The sequence below is a fragment of the Synchiropus splendidus genome, chromosome 8, assembly GCF_027744825.2.
Source record: "Synchiropus splendidus isolate RoL2022-P1 chromosome 8, RoL_Sspl_1.0, whole genome shotgun sequence".
In the NCBI taxonomy this organism is placed as follows: Eukaryota; Metazoa; Chordata; class Actinopteri; order Syngnathiformes; family Callionymidae; genus Synchiropus; species Synchiropus splendidus.
Genome location: NC_071341.1, coordinates 12,659,811 through 12,677,358, shown reverse-complemented (window position 1 = coordinate 12,677,358; position 17,548 = coordinate 12,659,811). Strand labels below are relative to the sequence as shown.

Here is a 17,548-nt window from a genome sequence, read left to right as displayed (position 1 = left end):
ATATATATATATATATATATATATATACTCCTTTAGCCATTTCATTCTAAAGAAGCAAGAATAGATTCAAACTCTAAAGCTTTCAGACCTCCGTTATCGTGATCTTGTATTAAGATAAACCTGTATTTACAACCTTCGATGAAATGAATAGTGAAAGACATGGATATATGAGTCTGGACAAACTTTCTGTTTTGGTCAACAGAATGCGTCTTAAAATTGAAAGCTCACGATTGACCCAGCGATTCAAAGATTCCTGAACACATCTTTGAGATGATGTTGACAATTTCGTGGCATCCGCAGATTTTTTGATCTTGTTGATAGACTCAGAATTTTCTTAAGTTGCTATTGTTGCTTTTATATGATCGACTTGCACTTGCTCGCAAGTGACATTGTGAATCTTCTGAACTTTTTTGGATTGGGGCTTTTTTTCCATCAATATATTTATAATTTTTTATACCCAGATAAAGTTGTCTCAATCACATCATTGAAGGAGTTTGATCTCACGGGACAGACACAATTGTCCCATAAGAAAATGTCACCGACTGGACTGATGAGTGTAGCGTTGCCTTTGACCAGCTGAAATCAGCTTTCTCAGTCCATATTGGCCTCGCCCCGCGTTGAGCAGGACATTCTGACTCAGGAAGTCTTACAGGACAGAACAGAGAAAAGATTTGAGTAGATTAATCTTTTATGTTGAAAGGGGTCATCGATCATTGAGGAGGGTACATGTTGAGGAACCACTGGAGGCAGTTAAGTGCATTGGTACAAGTTAGTCATGTGGGAGGGCGTATCATTCAAAATCAGGAGAGACACTGTGCCAAAAAATACATTGTTTCTTTATGTTGTTGCTCTTTCAGTGGTGTTCATGATGGAGCTGGACATCAAGGGCAGCAGCAGATACAAGGTAGAGGCTTCAGTGGCTTGGAATGAGCAAGGAGGTCACCCACTATGTGAAATGTTGGGAGAGGTGTGTGGTGAGTAAGTCACCTGAGCCAGAGAGTTGGTGTGTATTGATTTTTGGGCAGCAGAGGACTCATAAAACAGGTTCCTTGATGATTTGGTTGTTACTGACCATTTAGCAAACAATGCACAGGCTTTTCTGCGTTCTGCTACAGCTGTGGCACAGCCGCTATTTGATCTTAGCTATATTAATTTGAGCTATATCAACTATTTTTGTGTTTGGCTTCAATAAGTGCCTACATTCAGATCGGGGCGCTAATTTTGAAAGAGCACTATTTGCTGAAATGTTAAGCTCTGTTGTCACAGCCCAATGTGGTCCGGAAATTCCGGTGACGGAACCAGACATTGGTATTCGCACATGGCTATTGATATATGAGTTTTTATTATTATTATTATTATTATTATTATTAAAACAGTCTACATTTAACATTTTAATCTGTAAATTGTCTGTTTTTATCTGATATTATTTTTAAAAAATCCAGCATTACTGAATCATTAATCATTTCAAGCTCATCTAATACATTTGACCCGCACAATGCCTCGCTGGGAACGTATTGGAACACATGGATTTTAAATGACTTCAGCACCGGAATTTCCGGGCCACATCGGGCAGGCGGAGCAGATCAGGCAGTGACAGAGCTTGAGTTAAGTAAAAAACTTATTTCCGGGTTTTGACGCAAGGTGAGCTCGCGCGCACTGGTGACGGGACAGGACCTGGACTGCTGCTACTGAAGTGGGACGGGAGCGAGCGCGTGCTCCGGTGCGCAGGTGAGTCGATCCCGTCTCGCTCCTAAGGTTGACTCTTCTGTTGCGGCTTTGCTGCTCGATCATCAAACAATCAACCTGCCCCGGGTCTGAGTCCGGTCTCCAAATTTTCAGGTCACATGACGCAACACGGCTTCCGGTCGTCACTGATTCAGTTTCGTTATGAAGTGTCATGGGGTTATTTGGGGTCACAACCTGTTATGTAATGTGTTATGTTATGTTATGTTGCTTGCTTGGTGGAAGTTGGAACTGTGAATAAAACCGGCTGTGTTGATACCTTCTGTGAGTTTTCCTTTCAGTTTTCCGCTATCACAAGTTTAGTGGGTTTGTTGCTTCAAACTAACTTGGCACGCAACACAACTCACCTGTCCACACACACCCAACATACCCAGCTCTGCTGCTGTGGGCGCAGGGGAACTAGACGCCTGACCTCCTGTCCACCTGCAACCTCTTAGGTAAAATGCCGGGGCGTCGGCAGCACAGACAGGCTGGTGGGAAACATGCGAGTGATGGAACAGCGAAGGGCCGAGGCGAGAGCCAGGTGAGGGGCGGAGCCAGTGGACCAGGACACCTTCCACCAGTGACCAGGACCGGGTCATCGTCCTGCCGGCTGGAGGACCTAAAGCGACTTCAGAACAAGCGACGTCTCTACTGCAGCTGGAACCACACAGTCCTCATAGATGTAGGGTCACCGGCTGTAACATCCGTGTGTGTGTGTGTGTTGAGTGTCTGGAATGCTCGTGCGCCTAGGTGGCACGTTTTAACCGCGGAGGTGGAATCGCTCCTCACATAGGACGGAGACATCTCGATGGAGACGTCGTGGAGATGCCAAACTCCCCGAGCAGCTTCGTTGAGTCAGATGACAAGGTGATGATGTCACTGACCCGCTGGTGATGTGAGCGATGATGATGTCACGCTGGTGTTTGCTGCTCAACAGAAGCAGCGTGAGAAACGGTGGCAGGTGATCTCGGAGCAGCTCACTTCTCTGACCTTCCAGAGAGAGGCCACGGTTAGCGACCTGCAGGTTCGTTCAGTTCCCCTCCTGATTCCTCCGTGTTTGCATCTAGACCCGCAACCCTGTGTGTTCCTATCTCACCACCAGGGAGCGATCTTCACCTACAACCGGAGACAGCAACAGCTGTGGACCTTCAAGACTTTGAGCAGCTTCGTCCAGGTTGGCTCCTGAGCATGGCGTCTCTGCTGGACTCTGACTGTCTCTGTCCCCGCAGAGGAACCCACACTGTCTCACGCAGCTCTTCCCCAAGATCGCAGCGCTGGCGCTGAGTCTGCCGGAGCGCCTGAATGCGGTGAGGTGACACCGGTCTGGCGATGAGGACTTGGTGATGAAGGTGTGTCCTCGTGTCCGTAGGCCGTCCCGCTGCTGCGCAGAGGAAGTTCCGCGTCCATCACCCTGTCACAGATGCAGGTGGCCGCCCTGCTGGCCAACGCTTTCTACTGCACATTTCCTGACAGGAGCTCCAACCCGCCCTCAGCCCGGTACCGAGACTTGCCCTCCATCAACTTCAACAGGTCTGGGTCAACCGTGAAACCTTGGCAGACAGGTTCTGATTCTGGTTGTGTTGCAGCCTGTTTGGGGACGGGCCGGAGAGGAAGACGGAGAAGCTGCGGGCCATCATGCAGTACTTCAGCGTGGTCACGGACCCGGGTGAGTCCTGCTGGAACCAGACCTCCCTCTGTGACCTGATTCACCTGAAACCCTGCTCTTCGCAGTGACCCAGCCTGAAGGACTGGTGACGTTCGAGCGGCGGTGCCTACGTGATGAAGATCTGCCTGACTGGCGCAGGTACTCCGGCCCAGGTCAGAACCAGGGCCAGTTGGCCGTCCCCCTAACCCGTGGTGTCTCAGCTGCACACAGACCCTGTCCAGGCTGCATGTGTCCTCACTCGGGAGCATCGAGGCTGAAGGAGTTGGGCTTCTCCAGGTGAGTCAGGAGACCCATGGTCCAGTCCCCCTCTGATGCTCAGGCTCCTCCCAGGTGGACTTCGCCTCCTGCTGGGTCGGAGGAGGAGTTCTGGGATCTGGTCTTCTGCAGGAGGAGATCCTGTTCCTCCTGAGTCCAGAACTCATCGTAGCCAGACTCTTCACAGAACGACTCGAGGATCTCGAGTGTCTGATCGTCACAGGTACCCGATAAATGGATGAACAGATGAATGAGTGAAGAAACGTGGATGGTGAGTTGATGAATGAATGTGGATGAGTTTTTTGACTGTTGAGTGGTAGAACAGCAAATGATGTGTGGATGAAGCACAGTAGACAGATGTGAGTGGGTGAGACTCGTCATGTGGCTCAGGTTGCGAGCAGTTCAGCCATCACGATGGTTACGGCGACAGCTTCAGATGGGCGGGGCCCCACCAGGACCAGGTGCTGAGGTTGGTCGCCGCACTGGTGTAGGTGAGAGGGTGAGCAGGAAGTGACATCACAGGGTGGATCATTACACAGGGACGACTGGTGTCGGCGGCATCGGAAGATCGTGGCCATCGACGCACTCAACTACGGAAAGCGCCAGGACCAGTTCACCATGGAGAGCATCACACGAGAGCTCAACAAGGTGACAGTGCTGTTCCCCTTGGTCCCGGTGGCCCAGTTGGACCTTGACTGTGTCTCTCTCTTGCAGGCCTTCTGTGGGTTCAAGGCTTCCAGGTACGACCGGTACGACGAGCCCGACATCGCGACAGGGAAGTGGGGCTGCGGCGCTTTCAATGGAGACGCTCAGCTCAAAGGTTTGGTGCTGTCAGACGCTGTCAGAGTGACGGCACGCGGCTAACTCTGCTTGTATCCAGCTCTGATCCAGCTGATGGCTGCAGCGGTGGCGAAGCGCAACCTCGCCTTCTTCACCTTTGGAGACCAACAGTTGCAGCAGCAGCTGGAGGAAGTGTACCACCTGCTGGTGTTGGAGAGAGTCACTGTCGGTGAGTCACTGGTGCCTGCGGTTCAGAGACACGCCTCCATCAGGACGTTACAAACTTCTGTCGACCTTTCCAGGAAGCTTGGCAGCTATGTTGGAAGAGTTCTGCTCATCTTACCACGCGACAATGACGCTGTTCGACTTCATCAAGACGGACAGAAGATATCGCCACAGCCAGCTGTGAGCGAGAAAGGAAGGAAGGCACAGGAAGTCTGTCATGGTTTTAAATATGTTTATTAGTGTCACATGACCTCCTCAGAAACAATTTCATGTGTGTGCCTGTTGGTTAAAGTGTGGTGGAGTTGTTGGAGTCATGTGGTGATTATTTACATAGTTTTTGAACCCGTTTGGCGCTGGAGAGCACAAGGTTGTGTTGTGTGTGCTCCTAAAGGGGGGAGGGGCCTTGGTGGGCGGAGCATCAGTGTGTCGAGGTAGCATTCAGGTCGAAGGCGGAGTCAAGCAGGCGCTGAAGCTCCATCATGTGGGTGTGCTTGTTGCCGGTGGCCGGCGCCGCGGCCGGATCTCGTCCGGCATACCTGCAGGACAAGCAGAGGAGTCATGTGGGCTCGGTACCAGTTCTGCTTCTTTTTCAAGGTGCAAAAATACATTGGTGGGCGTGTCTCCTAGAGTGTGGCTGACTAGCACAGCTATACTAATGGCTACTTTCAAGAAGCGTGTAGTTGAATAATGAACAGTCATGTGACCTAGAAACAACCCTCTTACCGGACGGGCCGGGTCTTGTTGATGGTGGTGCGAATCCGAGGCTTGACGTAGTAATAGTAGCCCTGGTTCTTGTGCTCCTCCTGACACCACACCAGGTCAGCACCGTGGTACCGGTCCGTCTCCTCTTTCACCAGGTCAAAGGGGAAGGGCGACAACTAGTGGAGCACAGAAATATTACCAGGTAACCCTCTCAGGTCACCTCTGGTCACATGACAGCACCCCCAAAAACACCCAGAACCTCCATAAAGGTCATGTGACCTCCTCAGTTACCTGCTCCACCCGGACAACAGCGACCAAGTCATCCAGTCCTCGGTTGGCGCGCTCTCGTGTCAGCTCGTAGTAGATCTTGCCTGAGCAGAAGATGACTCTCTTGACGAGTTCTGGTGCAGCGGCAGCCGGGCCTTGCTCCGGTATCACTCGCTGGAAATGGGTTCCTGCAGGGTGGAGAAAACATCAGGCGTCGAACCTCAGACCTCCGACAGGAGAGAGTCAGCGAACACACCAGGAAGCATGTCGTCGAAACTGGACTTGGCCTCCGGGTGGCGCAGGAGAGACTTGGGCGTGAAGACGACCAGCTGGGGAGACAGGAGCACCAGATCACGTCGCCTGGTAACGGACATGTGGCAGACTCACCGGCTTCCTGAAGGGCTGCAAGATCTGTCTGCGCAGGACGTGAAAGTAGTTGGCTGGAGTGGAGCAGTTGACCACGATCCAGTTGCAGTCGTGCAGTTGTCGAGTCGCAAAGTCCTCGTGGAGTTTCTGGGTGAGAGAAGCAGGCGGTTAGCGCGTAAGCTGGACAGTCTTGCTGTGCTCTCGCATACGTACTGGGAACACATCCTGATCGTCGTTGCACATCTGGAGGAACCTTTCAGGACGAGCCGACGAGTGTTCTGGACCCTGGTGGGAGGAAACATTGATGAACAGGTCTGACGACCTCCATGGAGGTGAGGACTCACCATGCCCTCCATGCCGTGAGGCAGCAGCAGTACGATGCCATTCTGTCGGACCCACTTGGCCTGGCCAGAGCTGATGAACTGGTCGATGATGCACTGGGCAGTGTTGTTGAAGTCTCCAAACTGGGCCTCCCACAGCACCAGCGCGTCGGGACTCGCCATGGCGAAGCCCAACTCGAACCCTGCAGATCAAACATTCTCTTTATGAATTCAGGAGGACAGGGAGGAGTTAGCGAAGTGGAGGCGGACCCACCGAGGACAGCGTACTCGGACAGTGAGCTGTTGCAGACAGTGTAGGGCGCCTGGTCAGCAGCCAGGTGGTTCATGGGGATGCAGGTCCTCTTGTCCACATTCTGGTCGTGAAGAACGTGGTGCCTGTGACTGAGACGAGACGACACGTCATGGGGGCCCTGTGGGGAGCCAGAGAGGTCCAACCTACCTGAAGGTTCCGCGCTCCACATCCTGCCCACTGAGCCGGACATGGGTGCCTTGCAGCAGCAAGGAACCGAAGGCCATGTACTCTCCCAGGGCCCAGTCACAAACGCGCTGACTCAGCATGTGAGCTCGGCCCTTCAGGATGCGACTCAGACCTGCGGACAAGAGTGTGACACATTAGGACCACATCTGTGCGAGTGCCTGGACGATGTGCCGTAGCACGGACCTCCGTGGACGGTGAAGTCCGGCACCGGAACCGAGGCGGCGACACTGCCAATGCGAGCCAGCTGCTCCTCACTGATGCCGGTGGACGGACAACTCATGCTCTTTGGCTGGCCATCCCGGGTGAAGAAGTCTGTCGGCACAAAGCCCAAACGTCAGTGATGGCAAAGGTAGACAGTCCCGCAGGAGGGCGAGCATTACCGGGCCACGGCGAGTCCAGCCAGTGCTTGATGTGCAGGATCTTCTCATCTTTGGAGCGGCTGAATGCCTCCTCGCAGATCCGGTCGTACCGAGCCACTTCCTCCTGAAACACAATGGAGGGCTCAGCCTTCTGTCGTCTGAGATCTGGTGAACATCTGGGTTGGGTGCACAAATTTTAGGTGTTCTGGAGGTGTTGTCAGCCAGAGACAGCTAACGGCGGAGGGACCACTATGAGGACTGCAGTGGACCTCAGAGCAGGTGCAGATAAGTGAGTGTGATTTTGCTGCAGTCACCTCATACTCCTGCATGGTGACCACTTCCTCTTTGATCAGTTTCTCCACAAACGTCTGCAGGACTCCCTTCTGCTTCTTGATGCGCTTATACATGAGCGGCTGGGTGAACATCGGTTCGTCCATCTCGTTGTGACCGTTCCTCCTGTAACACACCTGATACCGGTCCAATCAGAGACGTGGCTCTTGGGAGCGGGATCAGTGTCCACTCACCAGGTCCACCACCACGTCTTTGTGGAAGGTGTTCCTCCACTCCGCCGCAACGTTGCACACATACATTACGGCCTCAGGGTCGTCTGCATTCACATGGAAGATGGGGGCGTTGACCACTCTGGCCACGTCCGTGGGGTACGCAGAGGAGCGCGCCATCCTGGGGTCCGTGGTGAATCCGATCTGGGGAGACACCAGCGGTCGGTGGACATGGCTCCCCTCAGAGGGCAGGACAGCAGACGCTTACCTGGTTGTTGACCACGATGTGGACGGTGCCGTGCGTGGTGTAGGACGGCAGGTCTGACAGGTGGAAGGTCTCATAGACGATCCCCTGGCCAGCAAACGCAGCGTCGCCATGGATGAGGATGGACATCACCTGGTCGGGATGATGAGGTCAAGCCACTTCTAATCGGAAGGAGAAAAAGTCTAGGTTGGCACCTTCTTGCCCTGGGAGTCTCCACAGTAGAACTGCTCTGCCTTGGTCTTCCCCTGCACCACTGGGTCCACAGCCTCCAGGTGGGAGGGGTTCGCCACAAGCGACAGGGTGATTAATCTGTCGCTGACCCGGTTCATCCTGCGGTGGTACATCCCCAGGTGGTACTTGACGTCACCCGAGCCCTGAAACCAGCAGGAGAGAGAGTCACCCTCAGAACCGAGACCAGCTCCTGACTGGGTCTCCTGACCTCGTCCGCTGCTTCCAGTCTGGAGTCGAACTGGCAGAAGATCTGCTCCAGCTCCTTCCGGATGACGTTGGCCAGCACATTGAGTCGCCCTCTGCCAACACAAAGCAGGTTTTAATGAATGACACCACAGGGACTAGTCTGGTGCGGAGTCATGCGGCACCTGTGCGACATCCCCATGATGACGTTGTCCACGCCAGCGGCGCTCGACTTGTCGATGATGCCCTTGAGCGCGGGGATTAGGGACTCGCAACCCTCCAGCCCGAAGCGTTTCTCAGACGACCACTTCTTCTGCAGGAACTCCTCGAACCTGAGGACAGCTGAGTCAGCATGTGGTCACACGCTTTGGTGAAACCACCGCCCACCTGGTGGAGCGGATCATCCTGGCCAGCAGGGTGCGCTTCTCCTCCAAGCTGAAGTGCAGCAGTCCAGGCGTCTCGAACTTCTGCCGGATCCACTGACACTGCTCCAGGTCATTGATGAACATGAACTCCACACCAATGTGCTGACAGTACGCCGACTGAGGGGCGAGTCACAGAGGAGTCAGTATGTTCTTTGGGCCCTGGTTACGAGGCTCTCCAGGACCATGTTACCTCCAGCCTGTGGATGATCTCCCTGAGGGGCAGCGAGCTCTCACCCCCGCCGATGAAGGTGGTGGTGGGGAGCCGAAAGACTTTGCCCAGGTCTGCTGGGGTGAGTCCGTAGTGGCCTGCGGGAGACAGCAGTGAGGATGAGGAGGACGAAGGCCGACATGGCGTCACATGACTCTCAGTAGTCAGTACACACACTGGGGTGGGGGGGCGGCCAGGGCTTATCTGAGCCATGAGGGCTCCTGATAACACTATCTGAGTGGTCCTGCACTGTCCTGCTGCGGTCTCATGACACGCCACGACGAGATCCTCCGCTCCCGAACAAAGTCCAGCTGAGTCAGCGGAACTGAGCTGCGACTCTGACGTCAGACCAGCTGAAGAACCTGAAGCAGCAGCGGCACAGCGACAGGAACTTTGACCGGCACTCGAGTGCGAGTCCTCGGTGTGGGTTTGCGGCGCTTGGGCACGCAGAGCCGTCGGAGCGGGCGTCTCAGACAGAGATCTGGACTTTGTGGCGTGAATTCGTTTAATTAATGATTGGGACTGCGTGCTGTTGAGCAAGACGCTCGGCTGCTCTCTTATCTGCTGCGCGCTGAGGTCCCGCCCCGGCATGGGCGTGGAACGACAGCACCAGAGCATGGAGGTGAACCCATGAGTCAGTCACCAGATATCTTCATTATTATCATCCTCATCACATTATCTTCAACATCGCAGTCATCCTTATCACTTTCACCACATCAACATCTTGTTCTTCTTCATTGCCTTCATCATCATGATTATCACCACCCTCACCCATCTTCATCATCATCATGATCATCATCAAGGAGAATAGAACAAGCCAGTCTCTTGTATGGTGAGTTTGGGAACCTGGCGTGACTCCGCTGTGACACTGACTCTGAAGTGACTCTGACATGACTCCTCATGTCTGGTGTCACCACAGACATGACGTGGTGAGTCAGTCTGGTGCTGTGGTCTCTTGGCACCAGAGATCTCGATCTGAAACCATTTTCCACCCACTCACCAATGTTCTGGAGGCCGATGGAGCACGGTGTGTCGTCAAAGTCCACACAGCTGATGCTGAGCGGGTCCAGCTTGGCGACGTGGTGACCCCTGACCTGCAGACACCGCACCACGTTAGCACCACGCTCACATGTCCACATGTCTGCTGGTTACCTGATAGGCTCGAATCAGTGACTGCACAGCGAGGTGGTCGGCCACCAACTTCTCCACAGAGGGCACCGTTCCTCCCACTGCCTGCGCTCGGCACAACATCTCAGCCGGGTTCTGCTGCACTGCTCCGACTTCAGCGTTACGAAAGTAGGCATTCCAGGACTGGAAGAACAGAGCAGAGTCTCTGCAGCTCACCTCACCACAGCTGTAACTCAGACACTAGGTCTCACCTCATGCACGCTCGCCGGGTCCTCCTGCCAGGCTGTGAACATCTCCTCCATATAGTTGGTACTGGTTCCGTTCAGAAAAGGTTCTGCAGCCACAGATGAGCTCTGCATTCTCACTGCCTGAGCCGTCCTGAGAGCTGGTCTGGGCCGGGTCTGGTGCCGGACCGTCTGCACTGTGATTAGAGGCTGTAGCCTTGCCGCGGTGGTCCTGAGGCGGTGCATGTCTGCAGGAATCAACAGTCCTGCTGTGGAAGCTTTTCTGATCCGGCGCTCCTCCGGCTCTGTTCAAGGAGAGCAATCAGAACCAGGAGAGATGGGTCCAACACTCCGGACCGATTTAGAGAGCACCAAGGAGGCAACAGAGTCTCCTACAGTCCAGACAAGAGTGGTCAACTTAAACACACATTTCCTAGTTGGTCCTCTCATTACCATAACCCTTTCCCCAGCCTCTCCCCCTAAACATAACCATCCAAAACACATGCCTAACCTTAACCAGGACTCTGAACCAAAGTGAAACCCAGTTATAATAAAGACTTTATCTCAAATTGAAGCTTCACCTTGTGGGGTCCGGCAAAAGCACCATACAAGGTGGTGTGTTTCCAAGAATTGGTCCTCAGAGGTGCAACTATATAGGCTCACACTCACTCACGAACACACACTTCAAACTCACTCACACTTTAAACACAAACTCACGTGCACATATCTCATGCACACTTAAGTTCAGCCCCACATTCATCACGGTGTAAAACACTCACGCACACTTTGAAACCCTTCAAACATACACGCATATGCACGCTGTGAACACGTTCACACAAACACACTTTAAAACACGCACTTCAAACCCATGCGCACAGCTGGCCGTTGACGCTGCTGTTCCCCACGTCACGTTCCCAACTCACTCTCGGCCGCAGGTCCGAACCGTCCGGAGACGCGCAGCTGACGAGTCTCTAGTCTAGCCCGCCTCTCGCGGCCGTTAGTCACGTGATATCGGCGCTCGCGCTGCCTCCCCGTCAATCACCGGTCCATCCCGCGCGCAACTCCGGACACTGAGTGAGGACTCGCACTGCCGCACGGTCTACCAGGACGAGTGACGTCAGCGGGCCGTGACGTCGGAGGGACTGGCCAGGTTCTGAGTGGATCTCAGGTTCACTGCGGAGTGAACTTTCACCTGTGGCTGCAGATATATACATGGAGACGCGCCCTAGGAGCCACGTCATTGTGACGTCACCAAGCGGACACGAGAGAACGTGTCATGTTTGTGTTTAGATATTTTTTACAGCCATATTAACTCAGTCATTTTTCTTTCTGGGTCCCAGCTACCTGGGAGTGGGCAGGGTCCGTCAGGGTCTAGCCTCATGAGTGTTGGCCAATGAAAGGCAGATGCCAGAGAACAGACTCAACCAGCTGAATGAGGGGCCTGACGGCGGCCCCCAGGCCGCGTCTTGACCACCCCCGCTCCTCGCTGCAGAGCTGCCACTCTGCGGGTGTTGGGGGGTCATGCGGAGCAGGCCACTCTCGGGGCGTCTCCACTTCCTGCTGCTTCTCTTTATCACGCTAACAGATGCTAATGGAGTCGTCTTTTGTCTCCAATGCTTCTCTGCTTGGAGAACAATGAGCTGAATGACAAAAGTGAGGACGACACAGAGAGGAGAGAACTTTAATGGAGGTTCAGAGAACATGAGGTCACATGAGTAGAGCTTTCACCCCAGAGACAACTCCAGCTTCTTCATCAGCTCCTCTGAGAGGACTTCAGGGTGAACACCACAGTGGACACACTCACTCACACATTGTATCTCTGTCCTTGTGCGGACCTCTCATTGATATAACCCTTTCCCCAGCCTCTTCCCCTAAACCTAACCATCCAAAACACATGGCTAACCTTAAGCAGGACTCAGTTATAATGACCCGGGTATTTTGAAGGCTTCATCCTCAAATTGAGGGTCCAGCCAAATGGTCCCCACAAAGGCATAAGGTTCTCACAAGGAGGTGTTTTGTCAAAGATTGGTCACCAAAAATAAGGATAAACAAGTAGACACACACTGAGGAAAAGCTGCCAGTAGTGGAACGTTGACCTCTTCAGTTAGCAGTGTGCTCATCCTGTTGTCTGGGCGCCACCCGCAGGCCAGGTGAGGGTGCTGCAGGAAGAGACGAGGTCACGTGTCCTTCCTCGCTGACGTGGCTCCGAGTCCCGACGAAGCTGTCGGCACGGTCACGTGACCAGTAGGAGCAGGTGACGGGGGGACAGGTGCGGTAATCCACTGCTGCAGGGGAGAGCCGGGGGTGTCGGGCGCGGCAGTACCACTCAGCCCTGCAGGGGGGCAGCAGCCACCCCGGAGCAGTGGAAGTGGACGTTCTGCCAGCGGGCGTCGCGGCGGTGCCACACGCGCGTCTCCTCCGATTGACTGGAGCGGGGCCGACCCTGCGCGTCCACGAACTGTGTGAGGCGGACGTAGGCGATGCAGGCGGCGTCCTCGCCCAGCATGTGTACGTGCGGGTTGAGGATGGTGGTGTGGACCGGCGGGCTGCTCCGGGATCCCACTGAGGGAGAGAGGCGGGTCAGGCCGGCACCAGCAGCGAGGCAGATAGACTCACGGTTGTCAAAGTAGAATCTGTGGAAGTCCATCCCCTCCACCAGGTTCCCCTGGCCGTCCGGCTCAAACGAGGTCAGGCCGGGGTCGCAGATCTTCCTGTGAGGGGACGACTGTCACTGACATCTAGTGGGCAGGCAGGGAACTGCGTGTGTTAAGAGTAGAGTGTGTGTGGTGTGTAATTTACAGCAAGCCGTCCGCCCTGTGGAGCGTCCCGTGCCAGTGAGTGTGTAAATCCTTTGTGTTTACAGATGTGCCCATGAACGGGGGCATGGAAGTAGGGGGTTGAGAGCGAGACTCACACATAGGATTCAAAGTCTCCATTGTTGATGGCCTCGATCAGCTGCTCAGTCAGTTTGATGATCTCCTGTTTATGAGCTGCAGAGGAGAGAGGTTCCTCCGTCAGAGTGAGAGGGCGGAATGAACATGGGGTGCACATGTGAAGCACAGCAATGAGAGCAGAGTCACAGCAGGTGGGTGACAAACCTGCAGGTCAAAGCTCCTTCTGAACATCTGAACAGTGAGTTTACAGGTCAGTGGGTTGCTGGTTCTAATCCCCAATGGAATTACACATAGCTGGTGGTTGAACACACACAAACACATACAAACTCATGGGAACTCACCGCTCGTCTGGCCACTCATGGTCGTAGGAGTTGAAGGGGTCAGTGGGGGTCAGACTTCTCCATGATGTTTCTCGGACCTCCCGTGGTTCTGGACTCTGATCTGAGTGTGCGGCAGAGCGGGCTGCGTGCCGCTGCACCGCTCCTGGTCACGTGACATCATCACGCTATTCTGGCTGCCAGATTTACGATCCTCCAACTGTGAGAGGGCGGCTTAGCTCGCCCACGTCCTGACACTCCCCCTCTCACCCCCGCCTGCTTCTCACTTACACAGGTCCCAATGTTGAGGGGTCCTCAGAGGTCGTGACCTCGCCCACTTCCCACACGAGTTCTGTGCAGACAAACTGGGATGAGATGAACATGCTCACAACTGCAGGGGGCAGCGGCGGTCAAGTCACATACTGAGAGTTGTGGGAAGGGCCAAAAAAAGAAGAAAAAGAATCAGAAATACTTTGATTTTTTTTTTGTAAAAGAGGAGTACGTCATTAAGTTTGGGGCAGGTGGAAATAATGTCAATAAAACGCTGGCAATTCAGCCACTGTGACTGGGCTACAGGGCGTCATGGGAACTGTTCAGTTTCAGTGGCATGTAGAAAATAGAAAGGGAACTGAAATGGAGCCTTGTGAAGCTCTCTCTGGTGGCTGAAGATGTCCAGTCAGGGACACATGACTGGAATCAGCTCAGAGCAGTGGCTCTGATTCCTGCCACTTAAGGTTCCTACATCTAAGCTAGGAGAGGGTCGATTGTGACTTCCTGTCTCCACACTGTGTGCTGAACTGAAACCAGACTGGAGTTTCTCTTAAGAGAGTTGGGGCTCATGAATTCCACGGCTGGACAAGACACTGTTTTCCCTACGATCTGTGCTAATGACAGAGTTGGGAAGGATGTGGAGGCTGCTTGTGGGAGATTGTGTCGGTTAGGCGGGTCAGTGAGACTCTCTCTCTCTCTCACACACGCGCACACACACAGTGTGATGCTTGTTTCTAATCTCAGATTACTTCCCATCAGATGATTAATCTTTCATTACATAATCACCGCTTCAACATTGCGTTGGCACCATCACATGCTCACACACACATACAAACAAACACACACGTTATGTTTTGTGAGGACCTCTCACGGCCATCACCCTTCTCCCAGCCTCTCCCCCTAAACCTAACCATCCAAAACACATGGCCAACCTGAACCAGGACTCTGAGCCAAACTGAAAGGCAGTTATTATGACCCAGTTATTTTGAAGTCTTCAACCTCAAAATGACAAATGTCAAAAGGGCTATACAAGTTCACTCACACACACACACTCCTGATATGCTCTCATTTGTGATGCAGGCATCAGATGACGGTGTAGGTCCTTGGAACTCTATTGTGCGTTTGAGTTTCCACCTTGGTGCCATCGCTCTGTGTGTGGCTGTGTGCATAGAGGGAGAGTGTTTCAGAAGCATGGTTCATTTATTTAAGAGCACACACTTCCTCAGGGAGGTCAAAGGTCAGCAGGTATTTCCAAGCATCATGGCGGCTCAGACTTTGGAGACAGCTGGGACATCTCCAGCATCAGACCTTACTGGTCCATATGGAGAAGAAACAGAAGTCAGCAGTGTTGTCCAGGAGGAAGCCATGATTCCCCTCAGCTGTAGATGAACGCCAGCAGCAGCATCAGCTGTGTCATCTGTGAGCCACTCCGCTCTGATGGCTGCTTCACCAGCTCTATCTCAACAGATAGGTAAGGATGGAGTCTGCAGAGCCAGCCCCGCCATCAAGCAAACTAAGCAGCAGCACGTCAAGTGAAGGCATCAATTGTGGCTGACGACAAATCCTGTCTGCCATGTCCGGGGGGAGAAAGACCAACTTCTTTCCTCCACTCACCACTTTTGCCCATTGTGATTTGTTCTGCACCACTTCTGCTAATAGCTTTTGCCGTATCAACAGCGTCAAGGGCCAAAACATCCAGTTCAGTTGGGATTCAACCACTGTCACTTTTCCTGGACCTATGCCTCATCATTTTCAGGATACAGCGGTTCTCGACCACAATCCGCTCCAAACAGCCGTTCGAGAAGCGAATTGTTCAAAATCTGAATAGATTTTTCCCATTACAATTAATGGAAATAGAAGCCTTAAAATAGGCTTTTGTAGGAGTGAATGTAGAGTGTCTGCTGCAGGTGCGCTGTTCCTCTATGTGTGTGGCCGCTGCATGTGGGAGGGGTTGCCGAGTAAGTGAGGTCTCTCCAGAAGTGAAGAGGTGTCCGGTGCGTATCCAGCTCTGAATGTGCGCTTCTGTGCAGTTTGGCTGCGACAAAGTCATAAACCAAGTAACGCTCTGTCCGAGACTCGCTTCATCCCAGTCCGAGCTCCAGCCGAAACCAAACCCTGGAGTGCGCACTCCAGCCTCGGAGGAGTGGAGCGCGAGCACCTCCCCTGTGACACTCTACCACGGTCCAGTGTGGAGACAGGAAAGGTTTTACACCTCAATATGAGGAAAAAACAGTCAGTAAATGTAGCTAACAGGGACATGTCTGGATACAGAGGCTGCGTTACACACAATAACAACGCGCGTCGTGGGTCAGCTGATCGGTCCGCGCGCGTTATGGTTTTTCCAGCTTTTTTCAGGGGTGTTCGAGTTCTGGATTTTCATTCGAAATCCGAAGCAAAAAAATCTCGAATTTTTTGTATGACCTCCGATTTGTTCGAAGTTGAGGATGTTCGAAAACCGAGGTACCACTGTATTCCAGGATTTTCCCCATTAAAATGAATGAGAGGAGGAAAAAAAACGTTAAGCACTATTTTAACATTTCCTCCATATTTTCACCCAGAACTGCCATTTAAAACTTTTCCTCCCCTGTGAGCCAGTGATCAAGAACCTATACCGAACAGTACAGTTTTTCATCAAATCAGCCTCAAGGAACATGAGAAATACATTTCAGAGGTGTCATTAATTCCTGCAGAGTGGAGCGAAAATTTAATTAAAAATGTTTTTGTCTTTGCTCGCTGAAGTGCTGAAGACATGCTCGACCTGTCTTGCAGCATGTGTTCACAAAAACTCTAGCGCGTTCAGAATTCGCGTGAGCCTCACAGAAGCGCAGACAAACATTTTGAGCCCATTGACTGCCATACAAAATCAGGAGATGCTTTCCTGGAAAATCTGAAATGTTACTCATTTTCATCTCGTCGGCATGAACTAACCATTCACTGAAGAAGCATGAAAAATTGTTTCAGATGTGGAGGAAAGCCTCAGGATTGGTGCTCAGACCCAAACCCAGTCTGGAAGCCAGTGCTCTCCTGTACATCTGTGGGTAACAGAATGAGAACATATAAAGTCACGCTTCCACTAAACCTTATCAGATACTGAGAGTTCTCTTTCTGGCCTCACTGGTCTGAGGCTGGATTACACATCACACAAGTGTTCTGAAGCCTCTGACATCTCTCCATCAGTTTCATCACCCTTTTAAATCTTCACTTTCAACCTCACATCCCTTCAGTTTAAATACAAGTCTTCAAGGCAGTTAAAAAAACAATGGAAGCCGGATATAGCAGCACACACAACCGCGAGAGACGCTCATTCAAGCCTGGACTGGCCGAGAGGTACTGTATAAGGGTGTGCATCACAACAACTAATGCTCGACACATAGCATCAACATGCTGGTTGTCCACTGATCTCACACACATAAAGTGACACCAGTAGTTTTATGCTTGGACAAAATGAAGCGGATAGCGGCAGAGGTACAAGCACTTCTAACTGACTCCGGCCAACCGGTGCCCACAAGTGAGGATGAACCAGGTACACTAACACGCACCACCTTGAGTCATGACCACCGAGTCAGACTCACAGCATGTTGAAGTTGAGGAACAGCGCCACGTGCCGTCGGTAGTGTGTGCGGATGTGCTTGAGCTGCTGATGCTGCTGCGGGGAAACCAATGACCGGCTTCACTGGCGAGTCGCTGTGAGGGTAACACACCCACCTGCAGGCCTGGGTCGGCCCCGCGGCTCCCTCCC

At 52.9% G+C, this 17,548-nt stretch overlaps 3 protein-coding genes across 7 annotated transcripts; 1 reads left to right on the top strand and 2 right to left on the bottom strand.

The window, feature by feature from the left end:
• The first annotated feature begins 1,630 nt into the window (after nucleotides 1–1,630).
• On the top strand, nucleotides 1,631–4,954 carry pargl (poly (ADP-ribose) glycohydrolase, like). Its single transcript, XM_053872101.1, has 16 exons — nucleotides 1,631–1,728; nucleotides 2,181–2,407; nucleotides 2,476–2,592; nucleotides 2,663–2,749; nucleotides 2,828–2,899; nucleotides 2,955–3,032; nucleotides 3,095–3,255; nucleotides 3,312–3,391; nucleotides 3,457–3,529; nucleotides 3,592–3,667; nucleotides 3,722–3,869; nucleotides 4,037–4,115; nucleotides 4,186–4,294; nucleotides 4,361–4,466; nucleotides 4,527–4,655; nucleotides 4,729–4,954. Exons 2-16 carry the CDS (start codon nucleotides 2,186–2,188, stop codon nucleotides 4,833–4,835), a joined length of 1,644 nt encoding a protein of 547 aa, XP_053728076.1. The 5' UTR covers nucleotides 1,631–1,728; nucleotides 2,181–2,185; the 3' UTR covers nucleotides 4,836–4,954.
• ogdhb (oxoglutarate dehydrogenase b) lies at nucleotides 4,879–11,496 on the bottom strand. 5 transcript variants are annotated; one of them, XM_053872095.1, is made up of 23 exons: nucleotides 10,910–11,496; nucleotides 10,356–10,633; nucleotides 10,129–10,287; nucleotides 9,977–10,070; nucleotides 8,959–9,074; nucleotides 8,731–8,885; nucleotides 8,529–8,675; nucleotides 8,369–8,459; nucleotides 8,124–8,303; nucleotides 7,933–8,061; nucleotides 7,689–7,868; nucleotides 7,479–7,631; nucleotides 7,186–7,288; nucleotides 6,989–7,117; nucleotides 6,767–6,917; nucleotides 6,581–6,708; nucleotides 6,331–6,509; nucleotides 6,200–6,271; nucleotides 6,008–6,133; nucleotides 5,877–5,949; nucleotides 5,645–5,808; nucleotides 5,375–5,529; nucleotides 4,879–5,187 (listed from the first exon to the last, which is right to left on the bottom strand). In XM_053872095.1, exons 2-23 carry the CDS (start codon nucleotides 10,572–10,574, stop codon nucleotides 5,070–5,072), a joined length of 3,021 nt encoding a protein of 1,006 aa, XP_053728070.1. In that variant the 5' UTR covers nucleotides 10,575–10,633; nucleotides 10,910–11,496; the 3' UTR covers nucleotides 4,879–5,069. The 5 variants fall into 5 exon arrangements, 4 of the variants coding, with proteins under 4 accessions (XP_053728070.1, XP_053728071.1, XP_053728069.1 ...); XM_053872096.1 differs by having other exon boundaries at nucleotides 11,188–11,496; XM_053872094.1 differs by having other exon boundaries at nucleotides 11,252–11,496.
• A 511-nt stretch (nucleotides 11,497–12,007) lies between these two features.
• On the bottom strand, nucleotides 12,008–14,331 carry LOC128763980 (calcium/calmodulin-dependent protein kinase type II subunit beta-like). Its single transcript, XM_053873305.1, has 4 exons — nucleotides 13,564–14,331; nucleotides 13,243–13,318; nucleotides 12,945–13,039; nucleotides 12,008–12,890 (listed from the first exon to the last, which is right to left on the bottom strand). The coding sequence occupies exons 1-4, from the start codon at nucleotides 13,580–13,582 to the stop codon at nucleotides 12,655–12,657; spliced, it is 426 nt and encodes a 141-aa protein (XP_053729280.1). The 5' UTR covers nucleotides 13,583–14,331; the 3' UTR covers nucleotides 12,008–12,654.
• Nucleotides 14,332–17,548: the final 3,217 nt, after the last annotated feature.